Here is an 18637-nt window from a genome sequence, read left to right as displayed (position 1 = left end):
GTCTCTCTCACATCTCCTTCCTCTATGGGATTGATTCCTTCTCCCTTTGCACCTGACCAGCATGGTGTGATCCTGATCTAATCTTGGCTCCACTGCATAGATGATGGAATAGAGGTTGCCATTGTGGCTACTGAGCGTCTTGCCCTTCTGCACCAGAGATGAAATGCAATTTATTATCTCTTTATAAAATCATGGTCTAATTATTTTCAGTGTGTTGAAATTTAAGAGAAGGAAGCAACCATGTGGCCAGTATTCTAGGGCCTACGTGACTCCTGTTAGCATTCTCCTAGACCTCACTTCTGTTTCAGAAATTTCTGATGTGTTTTTCTTTTCCAAGACTTATTTATCTATTTAAATGGATGAGTTAGAGGCAAAGAGATGGTTTTCATCTGATGGATTCACTCCTCACATAGCTGCAAAGGTCATTGATGAGCCAGGCCAAAGCCAGGAGGCAGGAGCCAGGAGCTTCTTCCGGGTCTTCCACATGGGTGCAGTGACCCTAGCACTTGAGCCATTTTTCTGCTGCTTTCCTAGGTACATTGGCAGGGAACCAGCTCAGAAGTGGAACAGCAGCAGCTTGAGCTGATTCCCACATGGGTTGCCAATGCTGCAGGTGGAGAGTAATCCACTGCACTATAGCACTGGCCCCTAGATTTCAGCTTTTGACTCTCTCACTCCACGCACTGGCTTTCTGAGACTCAAATAAAGGATGCATGAAATTAAAACATCAAAATATATCATTAGACAATCTGAAACTTACGGTAAACTTGTAAATGATGATAAACAGCATAGTTTTTTACACTGAGAGTCACTTGTGAACAAAACCTCTCCCTCCACTTGTTGCCACTCCTCTGCTAATGGAAATACAATCTATTGAACATTTTTTAGAAAGAGGTTTATTCAGGGAAGAGTATGATGACACAGGCTGATGACACAAAAGCCCAGTGACTTTTGAAGAGTTTCAGAAGTGTTCTAAAGTGATCATGCGAATCATACATTGTTGGCCTGAACACGCGGGAATGAGGTCAGCGGGTGTGAAGTGCTCACAGGTTGGAGATGGCTGTGTTTAGGGAATGATTGGTTGCAAACACCTTCGGAGATAGGACATGGGGAAAGACAGTAACTGATGGATTTTAAGAAGGACATTTCTGGGAATAAGCATAAAAAAGTGCATACGGGTAAAGAAGCAAGGATTGTGCAATGTGGCTCCACATGACTAAGATGAAAGGACCCCACACCGCATGTCCCCCAAGTCAAGCTGAGCTGGTGGAGAGGATTAGCAGCTCTGTATGTGGGGGTCCTCAGATGGGTCTCTGCAGGTGTCTCTGGAGTTTGCAGCTACCTGTTCAAGTGGAGGCAGCCAAGGATGAAGAGGGATGAGAGCTGTAGGGCCTGAGTCAGATCTGAACTCAGCGGCCTCACTGCCATGGGGGATGGAGTGCCACACACTTTGCTCTCAGTGTTGAATGATGCAGACTTTATGGCAAGCAGCTCAGCTGCTCATGCATGGTCACTTGGTTTGGCTGGGTCACAAGGCAGAAGCTGTTTCTCAGAGAGTTGGTATTTCCAGAACAGGCTGTAGCCTTGCCAGAGTCCCTGAGGAGTCTGTGCTGTGACTTTCCTGTGAGGGTCCAACAGGGGCTTCATTCAGCATTTCTATCTGCCAAGGGTTCCTTGAGCATCCTTGGATGTGCCGAGTTATACATCATGGACCCATGTGTCTTTGCATTGTCAGCAGCCTGTGCTATAGAGCCGCCTTCTGCACTGAACCCACCTGTGGCTTATTCAGCAAGTTGCAGTCAGAGCCCCGGATTGGAGCTGTCTTTTCCTCAATAAGAGCGGACCACCTGTCATTGTGCTTCTTATTCCCGGGTAAGGGGGTACAGCAGTGTGTCCTTCATGTTCATGGAGGATTTTCTGACTGCTGCCAATCAGTCATGAATGACACAATTTCTACCACAGAAACCTGGGCAGATCAAGAACCTTAAAGTGTAAAATTTCCACTCTCCAATTCCAATCCAAAAAGACGGAAATCCTTAGCGTTGGCCCCTGCCACTCATATGGGAAACCTACATGGGGTTTCTTGCTCCTGGCTTCAGCCTCGTCCTTCCCTGGCAATCGCTGCCTTTTGGGCAAACCAGCACATACAAGGTCTCACTCTCTTTTTATATGTTTTTTTTTTAAGATTCATTTATTTTGATTGTAAAGTCAGATATACAGAGAGGTGGAGAGACAGAGAGGAAGATCTTCCATCTGATGATTCACTACCAAAGTGACCACAATGGCTGGTGCTGCACTGATCCAAAGCCATGAACCAGGAATTTCCTCCAGGTCTCCCACATGGGTGCAGGGTCCCAAGGGTTTGGGCCATTCTCAACTGCTTTCCCAGGTCACAGGCAGGGAGCTGGATGGGAAGCAGAGAAGCCAGGATTAGAAGCAGTACCCATATGGGATCCTGGCACATTCAAGGTGAGGACTTTGGCTGCTAGGCCACCACGCCTGGCCCTGGTCTCTCTCTCTTGTCCTCAATCTTGCTCTTTTAGATAAAGAAAAAAAATTTTTTAAAGCTGTGTGCACGCATTTACCAACCATAGTAATATGCATTTAAGCTTTGCATTTTTTCATTGATTTTTTAATTAAAGTAATTTGCTTACAATTGGTATACCTGTGTGGTGGTCATTAGTATACCCTGGTGTTAATTCTTACAAAAACAGATATTATTAATGCTAGCTTTGGTTGGTACATGACCTATTAATTATTCTATAGTGCTTTTATGTTTTTCAATTAAGCCAAATAAAAATGTAAATAAATATTCTAAAAGGATATTTTATGATTTTTTCCCCAGGTTTACATTTGTAAGGCTTTGATATTTCAGAATGGCAGTCTTCTGTATCAGGATGCCTGGGCCTGCATATTCATGATTATGGCCCTAATCCTGGACTGCTGGAAATTTTACCCACGAGATGGTAGCCAGATTTGAGGGTGGCAGATCTTTCCTGCCTGTTTCTTATGAAAACCTCTGACTGTCCAGCCAGCACCTGCTCCCAGTGCCTTGGGCCAGCAGGTTACCTGTGGGATATTCAGAGGGTCAATGTGTCAGTAGGCTACACCATGCTAGAGAGCTGGAGAGTGGACACAGCCCGAGGGAGGATGCTGGGTATGTGTTGCTGTCCTCACCAGGTGACAGAAAACTTCAGAGCATGTTTCCTGATCAATATGTGGGAGAAAATGCAAGCCAGATGGACAGCTGCCCCATAAATGCCAGTGTGGGCAAGGTGGTCTGTGTCACTTCTGGAGTAGCAGGTGCAATCAAAGTCACAATCTCATTGAATATTTGGTTGCCCAGGCTCATTCTACAAGACACACAGCTTCCTGCATGGGTTAAGTCCAGGACAAGTGTGACAGGGCTATCCATTCCTACATCTTTTGCAGGGTACTAGAAATGTAAGAAAGTCCTTGACAGTGGAAGGGACTTTCCTATCAACCTTCTAGGTGACAGACAAGTCAACTTCCCAGGGACTTCCTGGGTCTTGTCTGGCAGCTTCCCTTTCTTTACAATCAGCAGGTGGAAGAGGGGATAAGGGTTGTTTCTCAGAAGCCTGGTTGTATGGACTGAGTCTCTAAGAATGAATGAGCTTTTCAAGAGCTCTGAGGATTGCACTGAATTCACCGGAGTAAGAGACAGGGGTCATATTGTGGGCATGGAGAGGTTTCAAACTGCAAGTGATTGGAATTGTTTGTTGGTTTGGGGGCAGAAGCTCAGGTTAGGAGACAAGCTCTTAAGACCTAGACGTGAGTACAGCAGGTAGGGCTCTGAAGATGGGCTTCCTGCCAGCAACTATGCTGACAGCCAAGAGCTGTGTGCATCTGACATCATGTCTCCTCCCAGTGGTTCTTGTAGTGGATTTTAGTTCAGCTCAGAACCGGAGGCTAGCAAGGTGGAGTCCATGCTCAGCTTGTGACAGCTCTCAGAAGGGCAAAGCAATAGGGATGGGCTTAATTTCAAAGTCCAGCAAGCTTCCAACAAGGGGGTGGGGTGGGATCCCTCACTCCCTATCTCCCTGACAGTCAGCCTTCTCACAGGACCAAGGATCATACTGCCCTTTCTGTGCACTGAGAAGTCAGGGATCCTGAAAGTTCTCCAGTGTCACAGCCATCAGGGGTGGCAAACACTTGAGAAGCGAGTGCTTTCTTAGTACTCCAAGGTGAGTCATGGGCAACGCGCAGTGTCCACCTCCAGTCATACAAGGCCGTACTCCTACAGTGGAGAGGAAATCCCACCAGTATTCTTTCCCAGAGACCTTGGATGCAGGCTGACATGCTGGCACAGCCCCCACACACTGGGCTGCTGACCCTGGTTGCTGGCAGTGGGGAGACCCCCAGCTACTAGTTTTCTGTCTTTGCTTTCTTGGGTGCAGAGATCTGTGCCACCAGAGGGCACTGGTTCCTTCCTTTGCAGAGGCAGAGTTTGGCAGCCCGGCTCTGGGTTTGTCTGCTATTGGAAGCGGTCACCGCATCTTTCTCAAAGGCAGTACCACCCAGGTCAGCCCCACACCTTCCTATTTGAAACAAGGCACTGTATTTCTCTAGGACTCAGTTTTCTCACTTATAAAATGGGGCAAGCCCGCATCACCAGGTAGGCAGGTAAGAACAGGTGCTCTGCATGGGTGGGAGCTTTTCACTGTCCTCTCAGCTCCTTGAATGTTCCCTAAGCCACAGCTCCCTCCAAGGGCTCACCAGTAAGGCCTCAGAGGCCATGGGCATCTCAGCTCACACAGCTGCCACGCCCACCTGCACAGGGGACAGGTGTCCACAGAACTCCCTGCTGGATTAAGCAGTTTCTGAATAGGAAGTTTTAATTTCTGGCTTTGGGAAGCTGCCATTACAATACTGCCCTGTTTTCCTTCCCCAGGCTCTGCCCCAAAGTTCAGGACTAGGCTGGACTCTAAGGAACAGGGACCAGAATCATGCCCTAGAGACGGGGGAAAGGGGCACACAAGGGACATTGGGTGAAGTTGCAGCCAGACTCTGCCACCTGCGACTGCGACTGAGGGGGACATTGCGTCATGACTGCAAGCGGGGGGCATGGAGGCCAGGTATGAAGGTAGAGGGGGGAAACAAGCTTCCCAGGCAAGTTATCCAGAAGGAAGCAGCAACAAGTGCAAGCAGATGGGCTGGTAGGCCCCCAGTGCTGACTGTGTCTTGGCTGGATGACTTGAAGCCAGAACTACATTACCGGGTCCCACTTGGTTGGCCAGTAAGACCAGTCACAAACAAACAAACAAATAAAAAAGACCACTCATTAGCTTGGAACTAATGTGCATGAATTTTTAAAGATTTATTTGTATGTATTTGAAAGGCAGAAGTACAAGGAAAGAAAAGTGGAGTGGGAGAGAGATCTCCCACCTGCTCATTCACTCCCCAAATGGCAGGAGTTAAGCCACGGCAGGTCAAGTGTGCCACTGACCCCGTGTGGCTGATTAAGCAATGTGAAAGTGGGCTGGGCAGGAGTCCCGTGCCTAAGGCTACTTGCACCTTCCCCATGTGACCCCTGCTAGAGAAAATCACAAGCTCATGTATCAAAGCAACAGGTCTTGGGAGGGACACAGAGTCCTATGTCCCTTGGACCCCAATGATGATGTGACCAAAACTCTCCTTTAACCCTCAGGATCCCAAACTTAGGCCAGGACCTGCAGTCCTTCCCCCATTCCCACCCCACCCCATTGCCCCTGGACCTCTGCTAGCCCAGCTTCTTTTCCTGGCCCCTGGCTGGCATGCTGTGGCCCCAGCCTGCAGGGGAATAGAGGGGGTGGGCTTTGCTGTTTCTTCTTCCTGGATCACCAATTTCAGCAGCATCTCACTCTGGAGAACTTACATCCTTGTCCCTTGTCCCTTGTCTAGGACACAAGGACAGCAGTCCTGTTTTATCCAAATCCCCTTGCACAGACAGCAAGGGGAGCCAGGCTTGCGGATCAGTAGTTAACATTGGTGAGCGAGCTTATGAAGAGAAGACCAGCCTACACCCATCTCGTGGATGAGGTGACTGAGGCTCAGAGACTGGGTGGGGAGAGAAAAAGAGGGAGAACCTGAGCTTAACAGGGCTGGGCTGGGCTGGCGAGGGGGTGGAGAGATCCAGCTCGTCTGCGAGGAATGCCACTCCGGGGCTCCAAGCGGCAGAGCAGAGAGCCTCCACTCTGCCCCCTGCATGCAAACTGTGCTGCGCCCACACCAACCAGAGCTGGTGCTGTGAGCGCTGCCCAGCCTGTGGCCACTGTGGAACGCAGGAGGTGGGGATGGTAGGTAGTGGAGGGGCGGCGTCTGCCCCGGAGTGGCTGGGCTGTGAACCCTCCTGAAACCCGAGTGCACCTAGCGCACCGAGCACCGCCTGCTTCCAGCGGAGCTTCCTGGAGCCCAGGCTTGAGGAACACAGGCGGCTGGGGAGTGTTCTGTGCCCGCGGTGGAGCGCACTGAAGAGACCCAGAGCCAGAGCGCGCGGCTGTCACTGGAGAAGGTAAGAGAAGCAGGGCCAAGTGTGGGTGCTGTGGGCAATGGGACAGAGTGGCATCCTTGGACAGATGCAAGCCCCATTGGCCATCCTTTCCTTCCTGGGAGCTGCTCATTCTTCCAGGCTCCTTGGTTTCCCCTGACTACAGGGGGGCTCTTTGGGAGACAGGGGTGGTTACCATCTCTGGAATCTCTTCAAACTGAGCTTGTGTGCTGATCTGCTGTCTCCTCCCATGCCTGTGATCCCCAGATGTGTGCTGAAGGTCCCCTGGTTCAGGGTGCCACCCCCAGCACAGTTGTCCTTACTGGAGCTGATCCAGGGGGTTGATGTGAGAGCTGAGGGTCCTAACAGGAGGCAGCAAGGAGGAGGCAGGCAGACAGGACTGGTATCAACCTCCAAAGGCAGATACCTGTGCCCGCCAGCCCTTCACGCTGCATCTCTCTTCATCGCAGATGCTGGACTCTGTCTTCTGTTCAGGTGAGGTCTCTGAGGGTCCCTGCGGCTGAGGGGAAGGCAGCTGCATCTCATGGAGGCATTGAGTTTGGCAAGGGTGTGAGGCTGAACACCAAGGGGCTCTCTTTGGAATGACGCAGAATGGAGTTTCTGAACCACCAAATAGGAGTTATGGGCAATGGGCTTTGATCTGGCTGCCACCCCACCCACCCCGCAGGAGCTCCAGGGCATCAGGGCCACCTTCTCATTCAGCTCAGTCTTAGCCCAGTCCTGCCAGGAGTTCAATGTGGCCCTCAGCTCCAAGAGTAGCCTGGGCCAGTGAACCTGGGTTGTCCATTTCCAGCTGCTCCATCCCTTGCCTGCACCTGCCAAGGCCACTGGCTCTCTGCCCTGCCTCTCCTGTCTGCCCTTCCAAACGCCCCCTTCTCTGCTCTCTCTCTGCTCTCAGAACTCTCCCTCATATGATGCAGTGCATCCTCAGTCTGATTGGGCACATTGTGTATGGGCTCCCCAGCCAGAGTCAGAACAGAGGGCTCGCTGTGTGCTGTGGCCACTGCCTTCCCCACTGCCTTCCCTGCTGCCTCGGCATCTCTCAGCATTCTGGGGTCTCAGATGGGCCAGTGTGGGTGGGGCCAGTGTGAGGCTGTCCTATGCAGCCTCTAGCTGCTGGCTGGCTGAGTCAGGGCCTGTCCTAGGCTCTGAGTGGGGATTGATGGGAGAGCAGCCCTTTCCCTTCTTCCCAGGAGGACATGGAGGGCTAGAATAGGAGAACTGTGTCCTTCTGAGGTCAGTACTTGGATGGGAGTGGGTGGTGGGGCCTGGGCCTGGGCCATCCACTGAGGAAAAAGCCCCAGTCATTTCAGGTCAGATCCCATCCCCCATCACACACCACAGATGACACAGTCAAGCCCCATCCCCCACCACACATCACACAGGTCAGACCCCATCCCCCACCACACATCACACATCACACAGGTCAGGCCCCATTTCCCCCACCACACATCACACATCACACAGGTCAGGCCCCATTCCCCCACCACACATCACACATGACACAGGTCAGGCCCCATCCCCCACCACACATCATACAGACCAGGCCTCATCCCCCACCACACATCACGCATGACACAGGTCAGGCCTCATCCCCCACCACACACCACACATCACACAGGTCAGACCCCATCCCCCACCACACATCACACATCACACAGGTCAGGCCCCATTCCCCCACCACACACCACACATCACACAGGTCAGGCTCCATCCCCCACCACACATCACACATGACACAGGTCAGGCCTCATCCCCCCACCACACATCACACAGGTCAGGCCTCATCCCCCACCACACATCACACATCACACAGGTCCAGCCATCCCTGACATGGGTGGTAAGCGGACCCAGAGCAGATGGAAGCAGTGCTCCTCATCTTCCTTTCCTTGAAGCTCAGATGTGACTTTGCAGATAGGTGGAAAAGTAAGAGATTTGAAGTCAGACCAAGTCCACGTACGGTTTTGCTCTCTGGATGACAGGAAACTCGTTCCTGATTACCTGTGGCCCTCAGATGACCCAGGGTCCAGGCCTGTAGCCGCTGCCAGGTGGCATGCCTCCCTGCGGCCACCAGCCCCCTCCAGCTGTCCCTCACTCAGCACTCTATTTTCTGTGGGCAGGGCCGTGACGGGCCACCCATAGGTCTGGTGGCACCCGAGCCTGTCTCCTTCCCTGGGAGCCTTCTGTCTGAAGGGTTCTCAGTTCTAGCACATTTCAGAACAGGAACCAGCCTTCCTGATGATCTGTGCCTCAAGAATGTGGGCGGCTGCCTCCAGCCTCTGCAGTTTGCTTCTGGAAATGCTTAGTCCCCGTACACAAAGGGCCCCTGCTCGGCCATCCTCTGCTGCTTTTCCCGGTGTATTCACAGGTAGCTGGATTGGAAGTGGAACAACTGGGACACCAGGCAGCACTGAAGTGGGCAGGCAGGGACTTAGCCCTGCTGATCTATGATGCCCCCTCCTTCCCCCACCGCCTCACTTCTGCTGGTTCCTTCAGACACCGTGGTTGCAGTTATTAGGACTGCTTGCTACTCTCATGAGGCCCTGCTCTTTCCCGCCTGAGTTGCCTTTGCATGTACACTGAGTCCCCTCTTCTGCATTTGCATGACTGACTGCTCTTCAGCCTTTGGGCCCCACCCACTTCCTCTCATCTGCCTGCTTCCTATTCCTTCTCTGATGTTCCTGCTCACAGTTATGCCATGGCCATGGCTTGGAGCCTCGAGGTCCATCTGCCTTCTTGGTGCTCAGTGTCTCCATCAGCTTTGCAGTTCTTGTATCTAGCTTGGCACTGGTGCGTGTTTGCTGAACGCATGAAGTGAATGTTTCCTGGAGTCTCCCTGCCCGGTCACTGCACACTGATGGTGCTGCACTTGGAATTGGCAGTGTTGTTCCCACGGCAGATCAAGCCCTGGTTGACGGTCAGCCAGAGCCTTGGCTTCTTGTCCTGTTTGCTGTGTCTGAGGCCAGTGCACCTGCTGCAGGTTTAGGCAGCGACAACTAGTTTTCGCCTTCAATCTTAGACCTTGTGTTTGACCGTGGTACACCTTGCTGTGCTATGCCTAGTGCGCTGTCACAATTTCTGCCAGGAGTCTGTGATGTGAGCTACGAGGCAGGTGCATGCTTTGATCCTATAAGAGCCTCATTTTCACAAGTTAGATCAAATGCACAGTGAGACATTGAGGAAGAGCTGACAGAGTTTATGGATCTCTGGCTCATAACTCTGAAGTTGCCTTTTGCATGGCACGTCATAAAGATGCTCATGGTCAGCACTGGGCCTAGGTGTGGCTGGGAACTTACAGAAGATCTGAAACCAGGATGTTCACCCATGAACAGTATTTCTCACTGGGGGTCCAAGGGCCAACTGCATCAGAATCACACATGCTGCTTGTTCGAATGAAGACTCCTGAGCTCCATCTTTGAGTCACTTAACTGCATGTGTTCCTGAGGGGCCAGGGGAGCTGCACTTTTGACATGTTCCCACAAAGACTCTGATAAAGTCAAGCTTTGAGAGCTGCCACTCTTAAAGCCTATTTATTTGAAGGAGAGGGAGATGAGGGACAGGGAGAGAGGCCTTCCATCTGCTGGTTCACTCCCCAAATGACCACAACACCCAGGACTGCAACAAGCTGAACAAGCCTGGAGGTTCATCCAGGTCTTACATGGCCGCAGGAGCTCAAGCACCTGGATCATCTTCCACTGTATTAGCAGGGGCCTGGGTTAGAAATGGAGCAGCTGAAACTTGAACCAGTGTCCACATCGGGTACCAGTACCACAGGAGGTAGCTCAACTTGCTATTCCACAATGCCCCCCCTCCAACTTTGAAGGATTAATGACAAACAGGGACCCTATGAATTCAGTCACAATGAACTGGTGTTGCAATAGAGAGGCCCCTTTTAATTTTTCCCCCTAAGGTTCATTTGTTTATTTTAGGCAGAATTACATTGAGAGAGATTTTTTTTCAGATTTGTTTATTTATTATTGGATAGACAGATATACACAGAGAATGAAATACAGAAAGAAAGATCTTCCATCTGCTGGTTCAATCCCCAAGTGACCACAATGGCTGGAGCTGAGTCAATCTGAGTCAGGAGCCAGGAGCTTCTTCCGGATCTCACACATAGGTGCAGGGTCCCAAAGCTCTGGATTATCCTCTACCACTTTCCCAGGTCACAAGCGTGATCTGGATGGGAAATGAAGCAGCCAAGACATGAATCGGTGCCCATGTGGGATCCTGGCAGATGCAAGGTGAAAGTTCAGTCATTAAGCTATCAAGATATATCTTCCATCCTCTGGTTCACTCCTCAAATGGCCTCAATAGCTATGGTTGATTAAGGCTAAGGCCAGGAACCAGGAACTCATTCAGATCTCTTGTGTGGGGGAAAGGATTCCGAGCACTGAAGCCATCCTTCACTGCTTTCCCCGGACACATTAGTAGAGTTGGAAGTGGGGCAGCCAGCACTGGAATCTGTGCCCACGGAGGATGCTGGTGCTCCAGGCAGTGGCTTAGCCTGCTGTACCCAATAGTAGACTTTCTTGTGCCAAAGAGGGCCCAGAGAAAGGGAGGTCTGTGCCAGGGCCTGGGTTACCAGAGCCATCTAGTGGTGTGGCTTTCCTGGTGGGCATCCTTAGTCAGATGAGTGTGTGTACGAGAAGGAGGAAGCTGGGAGTTGATGAGCCAGTGTGTTTCCTGTCTGGGAGTGTTTACCTTTGCCTCAACATCACCTAGGAGACAAGGCTGTTGGAGCAGGTGGGGGCTGAGACCAGTCCCCGGGCTTGGGCTGTGTTGCAGATGCTATGGGAGGACTCTGCCAGTCCCCCTGCCCAGCACTGTTCACTTCTCTCTCCACCTGGACAAGATGTGCTCCCAGATCATTCTGTCCCTGAACTCTGCATGCCGCACTGGTAGCTTTTGTTGGCTTGTTTACTGATTTTTTTTTGTATGTGGGGGGAAATAACATTTTAGATGAACATTATTGTTGTCTGCAAAGCAGTCAGGAATTTGAAGGCCGGAGGAATCTGTGGGACCAGTTCTGGCGTCAGATGACTTTGAGGACCCCATTACTCAATAGCTGCTTGACTACGGTCAAGTTGCTTTATACATCCCAGAATACATTAGCAAACACATGCAAAACACCAGTCTCTAGCATGCAGTGAGTGCCTCTCACAGGCTAGCGATGCTTGGATGCTGTCAGTTACATTGGCTTCTCCAGGTGCCAGCCCAGGGTCAGACCCTAGCCTCTCTCCCTGGCCTGCTCCTCCCCAGGTTCCAGCCTGGAGGCCTGAGCCTTGTTTGCTGTCTGTTTGCCTTGCAGGCATCCTCCCAAAGTGGGTTCCTTTAGTTCCAGAACAGCCTCAGACACCTCATCTTCGTCATGAACACCTCCCCTGTCCTGCCCTGGCCATTGCCAGGTGCCACACACAGTATGAACAAGAGCAAACTCAGGGGCATCCCTACCAACTTCACTGACCATTGCAAGGACTCTGTGGACCTGACGGCCTTCATTATCACCTCATATGGCCTTGAGACTGTCCTGGGGGTCCTGGGGAACCTGTGCCTCATCTGCATGATGCTGCGGCAGAAGGAGAAGACCAACGTGACCAGCCTGCTCATTGCCAACCTGGCCTTCTCTGACTTCCTCATGTGCCTCCTCTGCCAGCCACTCACCGTCATCTACACCATCATGGACTACTGGGTCTTTGGTGAGGCCCTTTGCAAGCTGTCGGCTTTTATCCAGTGTACATCAGTCACCGTCTCCATCCTCTCCCTCGTCCTGGTGGCCCTGGAGAGGCATCAGCTCATCATCCACCCCACAGGCTGGAAGCCCAGCGTCCCCCAGGCCTACATGGGGATTGTGGTCATCTGGGTCATTGCCACCTTGCTGTCTCTGCCCTTCCTGGCCAACAGCGTCCTTGAGAATGTCTTGAAGAAGAACCACTCCAAGGCACTGGAGTTTCTGGCTGACAAGCTGGTGTGCACCGAATCCTGGCCACTGGACCAGCACCGAGTCATCTATACCTCTTTCTTGCTGCTTTTCCAGTACTGCCTCCCACTCGTCTTCGTCCTGGTCTGCTATGTGCGCATCTACCTGCGCTTGCGGAGGCAGAGGCATGCCTTCCGCAAGGGTGCCTACAGCTGGCGCGGCGGGCAGATGAAGCGGATCCATGGGGTGCTCGTGGCCATGGTGGCCGCCTTTGCCGTGCTCTGGCTGCCCTTGCATGTGTTCAACAGCCTGGAGGACTGGTACCACGAGGCCATCCCCGTATGCCATGGCAACCTCATCTTCCTGGTGTGTCACCTGCTGGCCATGGCCTCCACCTGTGTCAATCCTTTCATCTATGGCTTTCTCAACACCAACTTCAAGAAGGAGGTCAAGGCCCTGGTGCTCACCTGCCAGCAGAGTGCTCCCCTGGAGGAGTCTGAGCACTTGCCTCTGTCCACAGTGCACACGGAGGTCTCCAAAGGGTCTCTGAGGCTAAGTGACAGGTCCAACCCCATTTAGCCATGACATTTGCTGGGCATTTCTTAGCTTGAGCTAAGTGGGCAGGCTGCTAGCTGAAGGTGGGACCACAAGAGGTCTGGCTTTCTGAGGGTCCAGAGAGGCTGATAAGAGCCTGGGTGGGTATCCAGCTTCCTGTGAAGTCTGCTTTTCATATGGTCCAGCTGCCTGTTACTGGGAGAAAGCTGAGTCCAGATGCCAGGTCACAGTGTGCCTGCAGCTCGAGCTATGAGATGCCAGAGCCGGAAATGTCTGCTTATGCTGGGCTGAGTTTGTCTTGGTAACTCAGCAACAGATACCTGGCCTGCGAGCCCAGGGATGTCACCCTACCAGAGAACTCATGAGGCCACTGTGGGGATGTGGGAAGGAGTGCTCAGAAGCAGGGCTGAGGGTTTGCTCACTTCCTGACCTCTCTGGGAGATGATGTCATTGCGTGTGCAGTGCAGTTGCAAGGCAGTGGCATTTGTGCTGCCAGATAAGAAGACAGCCCCTGCTGGTCTCAGGCTTTGAGTTACACTGCAGCAGCGATGCCAGAATTCACGTTCCCCTTCATCTTTTTGTGTTACTGTTTTCTCAATCACTGAGTTTACCACTGGAAATAAACCCTCTTCTGCATGAAGACTGTGACACCCTGAGGGTGGCATCTGTATATCATCTTAGAGCTTGGGCTCTCCATGCTTAGGACAGGCCCTGGCACAGAGAAGGGACTGCAGGAAGGTGTTTCCATGGTGGGCTGCGCGTCAAGATGGCAGTCCTTGTTCATCAAGAGCAGGTGCCTGTGCTATGGCCCAGCAGGGCAAGGGCTTGGGGCCCAGGCTGCTGCACCTGCAGCCTCTCCCCTGTGCTTCCTGCCTCGCTGACTGTGCCTGGGCACAGCAGCTGGGCATGGTTCTCCCCAGGCTGGTACAACAGCATCCTTCAGCCATGCTCCAATCACTGAGCCAACTAGCCCCAGCAACTATGCCACAGTCCCCTTCAGAGCTACCCCAGGACCCTGGGCATCCCAGAGGCCTTCGCTGCTAGGCCATAGCTGACAAGGGCTGGGGGAGGGAATGTGGAGAGAGGGCTGTAGTGAGTGTAAATGCCTTACCTGAGGGGTGTCTACCCTGCATGCTGAACAAGAATCAGGCCCAAGGTTACTTCCCTGTGGAGCCAGAAAGTTTGTCTTTGCAGGGGAGGCAATGTCAAGTTCACTGCAGCCCCAGGGGAGTGGAAAGTAGCAGGACCCACCAGGGTCCCCCAGGGAAGAGTATGCAGTGCCGGAGCCCAGTACTGGCTCTGCATAGGGGATCTGGCCCAGGGGATACAGCAACAGGGGAGTACAGGTCTGACCCCCAAACAGGAACCTGCATGGCTGCTAAGTCAAGACAGGTGCACCTTGAGCTGTCAGCTCTCTTCCTGGGGCTGTTTGTCTGGTTCTGTGCATAACCGTGTGCTTTACTCACTTTGCTCCTGGACCCCTAGGCAGACTTCCTGAGCCACCCTTGCCCTTTGGCGCTGCCAGCAAGGCTTAGACTTGGGGAGCCATCCCAATGGGATGTCCAAGCTCCCCACCAAGGAAGGGGGTGCCTCAGGCCCTGTTGGATCCTATGCAGCTGCCTGAAATGGCTTCTTATGTGCAGTGTCAGGGGTAGCCAAGGGGACCAGGATGTTGGCCAGCTGGAGGGCAGACTGGACATCCAGCGAAGGGGCTTGGTGTTAGGAACTGGGACCGTGGGCAATGTCTCCTGGGTTCCCCTTACCTTGCAGTGTAGGTTGACACCACTCTCTTGGATGGCTGGCTGTGCTGTGACAATTCGGTTGCTCAGTTACCCAGCACCCTAGAAATGTGCCACATGAGGTATGGTCAGAGGAGCAGCAGCTTCGCCATTGCCCAGAGCCTGTTTAGGTCCACAGGGTCTTGGCTGTCACCCAGGCCACCAAGCGGAACCTGCATTGTATCAAACTCCTGGGTTCATTGCACATGTGTTCAAGTTGAGAAACTGTGCTCCTGGAGGGTGGGGGAGGGGGCGGAACTGCATTACAGCACAGAGTCAAAGGCAGTTACCTGAAAACACCCACTCCTGAGATGTCAAATAGAGCTTTAGCAAGCCTGGGTCTGCAGACATCGTTCAAGTTTGCTGTTGCTGAATTGGTGCACCCGGTTCTGGCATCTCTCTGCTCTGGCTGTGTTTGAGCCTTTCTTAGGAAGCTTTTTTCCGCCCTCCAATAAATATTTGCCAAATGCATTGTTTGCATTGTTCCGTCCACAGTGAACATGCCTTTTTGTATCCTGCTCTGTTTCATGTAAAATTGTCTTGTCAACATGTTTCCACCTTACCAGAAAGATTTTTTTTTCAGTTTTTAATTGTTATTTATTTTTCTTTTTTGAAGGCACAGAGAGTGGGAGGTGGGAGTGGGGAGGAGAACTCTGTTTGCTGTAACAACTGGAGCTGGGCCAGGCTGAAGCTAGGAGCAGAGTGGCAGCAGGGACTCACCTGCTCAGGCTGTCGTTTCCTGCGCCCTAGAATGTGCAGCAGCAGGCGGCTGGAATCAGAAGCAGAGCTGGACCATGAACCCCGGCACTTTGAGATGGAATGCGGGCATCCCCAGAGGTATCCACACTACTAGGCCAAGTAGCATTTCAACAGCTACTTGAGGGTAAGAGAAGTCACTCTAGTGAAAGCTGGCTCCTCTGGCTGCCACAGGGGCTTCGCTGAGCCCAGCCAATGAACGCTCTGTTACCTGTAGCAGGATGGCACGCCTGCCAGAGGAACACCACAGCTGGGTTCAGAGACTCAGCCCACAAAGACTGTTCGGCGGCCCAAGGAGGCTGCATGACGCCTTTGGGTCTCAGCAGTGCCGGCTGAATCCTGCCTAGTCTGGGTCCTTCATTGTGCAAGAAGCAAAGCTGACTCAAGTTTTCCATTCAAAAAGTCATCCTATTCTCTGTTAGGAAACATATGTACACATCAAATGAGAAGGCAAGTGAAAGAGTGAACCATCAGCATCTCCGCAACGGTCAGGGCAATGCCAAACAGAAGCCAGGAGCCAGGAACTCCATGTGGCTCTCCCATGCAGGTGGCAGGAGCCCAAGTGCTTGGCCCATCTTTTACTGTTTAGTAGAGAGTGGAATGAGAAGCAGAGCAGCCAGGATTATAGACAGTGCCTGGCCTCACAGGTGCTAGCTTAATCCCCTGTGCCGTAAGGATGACCCCCTATCTTTAGGTTTCATATGTATAATCACCACATGTAAGTCTATTTCTGTAACTATGGTTGAGATCATACAGCATCTATATTGCAAATGATATACATTTAATGAATCTCTTGCATTTTTTTGTTTGACCTCATAAATTTTGCTTCATTTCAGGCACAGTGTACAGTGGTGCTGTGTGAGGCTATGGGTAGACTGGGTGCCCTGATTATCTAGTGGCAATTAAAAAAAAAAAAAAGATGTTCCAAATAAATAAATTTATGGAACTGTTGGCATAGTGGGTAAATAAAGCCCCCTCCCCAACCCACGATGTTGGCATTCCACATGCCAGCTTGAATTCTGGATGCTGCACTTCTGTACCTGGGAAAGCAGGTGCTTGATTCATGACACCCATGTGGGAGGCACAGAAGAAAGTCAGGTCCCTGGCCTCAAACTGGCCCAGCTCTGGCTATTGTGGTCATCTGGGGACTAACCCAGGGGGTGAAAGATGCTGTCTGTCTGTAACTCTGTCTTTTTAATAAGTAAATCTTTTTTCTTAAGCCTTTTTTTTTAAAATAAATGATCTTTAAAGCACTTCAAGATCTCTAAAAAATTATTTATTTGAAAGACAGTGACTGGGGACTGTAGGGTAGGAGAGGAAGGCCAGAGAGAGAGAGAAAGAGAGAGAGAGAGAGAGAGAGAGAGAGAGAGAGAGAAGGATCTTCCATCTGTTGCTTCACTCAACAAATGGTCGCAAGTGCCAGTGCTGGGACAGACTGAAGCCAGAAATTTGTAACTACATTTGGGTCTTCCACCCGGGTCTCAGTGGCTTTTGTGTTGAGCCATCATCTGCTGCTTTCCCAAGCTCATTGTTGAACTGGTGCTCTGTTAGGGCTACTGATGTCACAATGGCTGCTTAGCTCTCTGTGCCACAACTCGGTCCCCTGGTGACAACTTTAACCTTGAAGATTCCAGTTTCTCCAAGAAGGGTGGGCTCTTTATAGCCTTATCAAAGGACAAGTCAAGACAAAAACAGTCATCTTATTAATAAGTTTATTTCAAGGGCATGCCAAAGTAGAGTAAGGAAAGATAAGTAAAAGGAATATATAAAAGGGTAGATAAAAATAGGTTAAAAATTTATTCAAGCACAAAACTCCAGGTATGAACCGAGCACCCTGTATCTGTGGAGGAAATGATCCAAATGGCTTGGGAGACAGTCCCCGCAGGGTGACATTGCTGTGAGTGCAGCCCGAGTCAGGTCTCCAACAGTGAAGTGAAGGGCCCTCTACTCCAATAGAGCCCCCAAGGACAGTGTTTGTTCCAGGAGCATCCTCCCAGGAGGGTGGAGTCACAGCAGTATATGACTCAGAGGACCATCAGAAGGCCCCCATCCCAGATCTGCCATCTCAGGAGGTGTGTCAGTTATCTCAGCTCCCGGATGTTAGCCTTGTGGGGTGACATCCCTGAGCCCACCATCCCACTATATGTTGCCAGCTGGTCACTCAGGGGTCAACGTGGCAGCCAGCTGGCCAGTGCCAAGGAGCATAGTCACTCAGCCACATGGCTTGGCTCCCCTTTATGTGATGTGCACACACCCAACATAAAGCTAGCACTGTCAGAGCAAATGCCCAGTGATCATAAATCAAAACATTGATGCCCTTAGATTCATACCATACTAGAGCCCATCACATCAAGTGGTCAGTGATAGCAACCTTGGGGAATGGATAGGCTATTGGTGGCACACATCCTGTGTCCTTAGACTCCATGTCTTGTGGCATGCATGACCCTTGGTATATAAATTCTGTAATGAATATCTGTGTAGAGAATAGCTTTGTGGCTGGAAAGTGTCCCCTAAGCAAGATCCCTTGAGGGGAAGGGAATTAGGGACTAAGGGGACGGATGTTTTTCCAGGCTTTTGATGTGTTTTCCAAAGAAGCCAGAATGATTCACAATCCTTGAAAAGTGCTCATTTCATTGTCTCCCAGCCACTGTTGAGGAGGATCTGCCATTAAGCAGAGAGAGCTGGGATTCAAAGTACCTGGACCATGGGGTGTTCTATCTCCTGCCTCAGGCCCCACCAGGCATTGTGCTAATTGACCTTTTCTTAAAGATTTACTTTTATTTGGAAGACAGATTTACAGAGAGAAGTAGAGACAAAGAAACATCTTCCATCCACTGGTTCACTCCACAAATGGCCACAGTGGACAGAGCTGAGTCAATTTGAAGCCAGGAGCCAGGAACTTGCTTGGGATCTCTCATGGAGAAAGGTGCTAGCACTCCAGGATTGCTCTGACCCCACCCCTTTGTATTTCTCACTCTTGCTACTAGGACATCTGCTTGCTAGCACCTTTCTCCATCCTCCAAACCCTTGCTTTATCAGAAATAGCTACGTTGGCCACTCTGTAAATATCCCACCATCCTCACTTTCCATTTCTTTCCTCTGCTTGCTTCATGACACAGG

General features: G+C 51.4%; 1 protein-coding gene across 1 annotated transcript; it reads left to right on the top strand.

The window, feature by feature from the left end:
- The first annotated feature begins 6396 nt into the window (after positions 1-6396).
- NPY4R2 (neuropeptide Y receptor Y4-2) lies at positions 6397-14983 on the top strand. Its single transcript, XM_058671268.1, has 3 exons — positions 6397-6511; positions 11820-14365; positions 14688-14983. Exon 2 carries the CDS (start codon positions 11880-11882, stop codon positions 13005-13007), a length of 1128 nt encoding a protein of 375 aa, XP_058527251.1. The 5' UTR covers positions 6397-6511; positions 11820-11879; the 3' UTR covers positions 13008-14365; positions 14688-14983.
- The last annotated feature ends 3654 nt before the right edge of the window (positions 14984-18637 follow it).

This window comes from Ochotona princeps, chromosome 13 (genome assembly GCF_030435755.1).
Source record: "Ochotona princeps isolate mOchPri1 chromosome 13, mOchPri1.hap1, whole genome shotgun sequence".
NCBI lineage: Eukaryota > Metazoa > Chordata > Mammalia > Lagomorpha > Ochotonidae > Ochotona > Ochotona princeps.
The sequence above is the reverse complement of the archived record's forward strand: the minus strand, read 5'-3'. Positions and strand labels throughout refer to the sequence as shown.